The sequence below is a fragment of the Dendrobium catenatum genome, unplaced genomic scaffold, assembly GCF_001605985.2.
Source record: "Dendrobium catenatum unplaced genomic scaffold, ASM160598v2 fragScaff_scaffold_963, whole genome shotgun sequence".
NCBI classification, from domain to species: Eukaryota; Viridiplantae; Streptophyta; class Magnoliopsida; order Asparagales; family Orchidaceae; genus Dendrobium; species Dendrobium catenatum.
In genome coordinates this window covers 766,395-770,329 of record NW_021319425.1, presented here as the reverse complement: position 1 = coordinate 770,329, position 3,935 = coordinate 766,395, and the positions used below count along the sequence as shown (strand labels likewise).

At 39.3% G+C, this 3,935-nt stretch overlaps 1 protein-coding gene across 1 annotated transcript; it reads left to right on the top strand.

Moving 5' to 3' along the window:
• Positions 1-2,088: 2,088 nt before the first annotated feature.
• On the top strand, positions 2,089-3,394 carry LOC110113808 (transcription factor MYC3-like). Its single transcript, XM_020846507.2, has one exon. It carries the CDS (start codon positions 2,182-2,184, stop codon positions 3,325-3,327), a length of 1,146 nt encoding a protein of 381 aa, XP_020702166.2. The 5' UTR covers positions 2,089-2,181; the 3' UTR covers positions 3,328-3,394.
• The last annotated feature ends 541 nt before the right edge of the window (positions 3,395-3,935 follow it).

Sequence of the window (3,935 nt, the reverse complement as noted above, 5' to 3'; positions counted from 1 at the left end):
CACAATTCAGTATTTTTTTTAATTGTATTGAGAAAGATTTTGTTCATAAATAAATGTGTTACAGTGTTAGCGTGACAAATATATAAAACTATTAACTAACTTTAAAAAATATAATAGTTTCTAGAAAATAAATTTCTCTAGTAACAATGTTATATATAGTATTATATACTTTTATAACAGTTATCATCCTAAACAAATTCTTATTTAATTTAAAATTTGTTCAGTATGATTGCGACCTTATAAAAATAGTTGTATATTATGATCAGGGCTGTTCGGATGCTAACTCAAAATTAAATCGAATCAAATATGATCAACTCGAATCTAATCTATTTAACAAATAGGTCAAAAAGGTGAACCTAAATCAGACCAGCTAGCAACCCAATTGACAGGGTCTCAACTTGATAACCCATTTTTATTAAAAAAAATTAAAACTTGTTAACCATAGAATTTAGATTAATTGATAAAAACTAAGTAGATCATACAAACAAATAAAACTTTTTAAAGGAAAAAAATTAAGCGGGTCTCTTTCGTGTTAAAATCAGATTGACGGATCAATTTAAAGTCTAAACCCAACCCGTGTAATTTCTGTTGATGGACGGCCAAAAGAATTTATTTTTTAACATAACATGAACTTAGAATATGTTTAATAGCAGATACAATCCAATAGGATGTCTGGGAAGTATAGCTATGGATGTTTGTGGACTTTGTCTTATGGGTGAGATGGAATTAATGGAGTTAGATGGGGAGAGATAATAGATTTAGGCTTCGTTTGGGACTACTTTCTTCATGCTTCTTAAAGCGGCTTTTTAGTACAAAAATTAATTTTTTTGCACTAGAAAGCCGCTTTAAGAAGCAGTAAGAAAGCCGCAAAACCTTAGTTTGGTTGAAACATTTAAGCTGTGAGAGTTGAAGATGAAGGGGTAGTTAGAGGGATTGATATTGGAAGGTGGAAGAGTGATAGCTTTAGCAACCAAAGTTTGTATGGTTTTGTGTTATTTTATATAAGTTAAGCTTTTGATGGAATTTTGGCATATGTTTTGCCTTCATGTGATGTGATGCAGGGGCAGAATCGGCTTTAATTTTGAGGGGGGGGGGGGGGAGTAACGCCTTTATTCTACAATAACTATGAAATGTGTATACAACGTCAGGTCAGAGCGCCACGTCGCCATACACTAAAATGAGTTTTTATATATTTTAATTTAAATATCTTTGCCATTTCTCTCCCTCTCTCACTTTCCTATGCAGCTTGGCTAGGAAGGAACCAACAGAAAATAAGAGAAGGAGAAAGAGGAAATGAGAGAGAGAGAGAGAGAGAGAGAAGAGAGAGGAAGCTCTCTCGGGCTTTTTAGCTCATAGTTTCTATTATAAAAAGAATTCTGATCCAGTGGTGGAGCCAGAAAGTTTTTTGAGGGAGACCTAAATTAATTTATTAAAATTTTCCCTCAATTTTTTTTTCATTTGGGCTTGGGACGTATAAATGAAGTTTGCAATATGAGTTTGCTAGTGGCAGGCTTTTATGAAATCGGCAACGTGTGAGGAGAAGAAGAGTCACGAATTAAGCTCGTTGGGAAGACATTGTTACACGACGACATTGTAAGGAGAAGAGAAATTCATGATGAGAGCACATTTGGAGCAAACTTTGATGGCATCAAGGACGTTAGAAAAAGAGCCACAAATTGAGTACTATGGGGAAAGCATAATCAAACAACGATGTGTGAAAGAGAATAGAAGTTTGTAACAAGTGTTCATTGAGGACATGCTTTGATGGCACTAACAATGTCAATAGAAGAACAATTCACATCATACAAAAGAGTTGATTAAAAAATACATTACAGGGCTGACACGTTTGATGAACGTGATTCTAATATAGCTCGACTTCAAAACATTTTGATGCATTTTTATTCATGAAAGAGTTTAATAATCAATCCAATAAAAAATGTCAATGAAAATAATATTTTTAGCATATTTCTCAATAAAAAATAAGAAATGCATTATAAATTATGTGCACTAGAAGGCGTGGAAAGTCAAAGCTTTTGTCGGACTGGCAAATTTCCTTTCTCCCCTTATATTGGCGCTACATAACCGAAGCCCAACATCCGTAACAGCAACGGTGAACGCCACGGCATCCTCACGCTCTATTTCTGCTCCCTCTTGCTATCTCCCATTTAACCCTGCACAGAAATGGAAAAGCAGATCTCACCTTCTTCCTCGTCCTCACCCCCTTCAACTCTTCAGTACCGCCTTCAATGTCTTCTCAACTCCCACCCCGAATGTTGGGCCTACGCCATATTCTGGCGTGCTTCCCCCGAACACCACCTCCTTTCCTTCGGCGATGGCCATTTCCGCGGCACCAGCAGCCGCGGCGGAGACACCGACGACATGGAGTGGTTCTATGCTCTTTCTTTGACGCGAACGTTCGCCACCGACGAGACTGCATCGCCTGCTCGCGCATATGCTTCCCCTGCTCCCGTCTGGCTCGCCGGCGCCAACGCCTTGTCCAACTGCGGCTGCGACCGCTCCCGCGAAGCTCAGATCCACGGCATCGAGACCCTCCTCTACTTGTCAACCCCGGACGGCGTTCTCGAACTAGGCTCCTCCGTTCTCGTCGCCCAGAACTGGTCCATAGTTCATCAAGCGAGAGCTTTTCTATCTGGCACCGCCACTTTGCTTAAGAACGGACTCTGGCCATCCGTTAAATCGGAGCATTCGGATTCAGAGGAAGAGATATCACGCTGCCGCCGGGCAAAAAAGTATGGAAGGAAAACTAGGAGTTCTGTGGCGCCTGATAATAACAATCCAATGAACCACGTGGAAGCAGAGCGACAGCGGCGGGAGAAACTCAACCACCGCTTCTATGCTCTCCGCTCGGTGGTACCTAACGTATCGAGGATGGATAAAGCGTCTCTCCTCGCCGATGCTGTTTCGTATATAAAAGAGCTGCAGGGTAAGGTGGAGGATCTGGAGAGAGAGGCGAAGAAGGTTAAAAAGGAAGTGTTTTTAGAGAAGGAGAGTTATGTCGGTAGAGAAATGCCAAGTAGTACTGTTACGACGAAATCAATAAGTTGTGGAGGGGTCGCCACCATTGAAGTGGAGGTCAAGCTTCTTGGTGATGATGCTATGATTAGGGTGCAGTCGGAAAATTTGAGCCACTCGCCGGCGAAGTTGATGGCGGAGATGCGGGATCTTGGTTTGGTGGTTCAGCACGCAACTGTTGTGAGTTTTAAGGAACTGATGCTTCAGGACGTAATTGTTCGAGTTCCGGAGGCTTTGCAGGGCGGCGATAGGCTGAGTCTCGCTCTCCACGAAAGGCTTGAGAAAAGTTCATAAGCTACATACATTATCTCCCTCTATCGGTTAATAATTTCATTCCGTCAAAATTAATAATCTTTGCTATGCTTTCCTTCGTTCTCCCATCAGTAAGTACTCTTCAGTTTTACTGTTTTAGTACCATCGTTCAGCGTCGGAGCTAGCCTGGGGTGTGCAAGGTATAAAAAATGGCAATAGTTCCTACAAAATAATAATAATAATGATAAACACAATTAGTATGTGATTTATTTTGTTTTTTATTTTGATTTCTATTTTAAGCTATCGAATTCGTTTTTCGTAGAGGAATTTAGATTCGACCGTAAATTTGACCGATTTGGCAATTTATTAAGTCAATAATTCGATTGTAAATTTTAGAAAATAAAATCAATTTAATTACTTTTCAAATTAAATTAAGCGGCTTATGGATAATGTTAAACTACAACACGGTTAATATTAATATACATCAATTTTCTGCGCCTGCGCATGCATATCAAATTTATTATTAATGATTTTCAAATTTGTTAATAAATTTAATAATGTGGTATTAATAATTTTCAAATTTGATATACTTAGGCGACCTCGAGCAGGTTTCTCTTCCGCGTGCCCAAGCCCAAACAGATACCACCCCA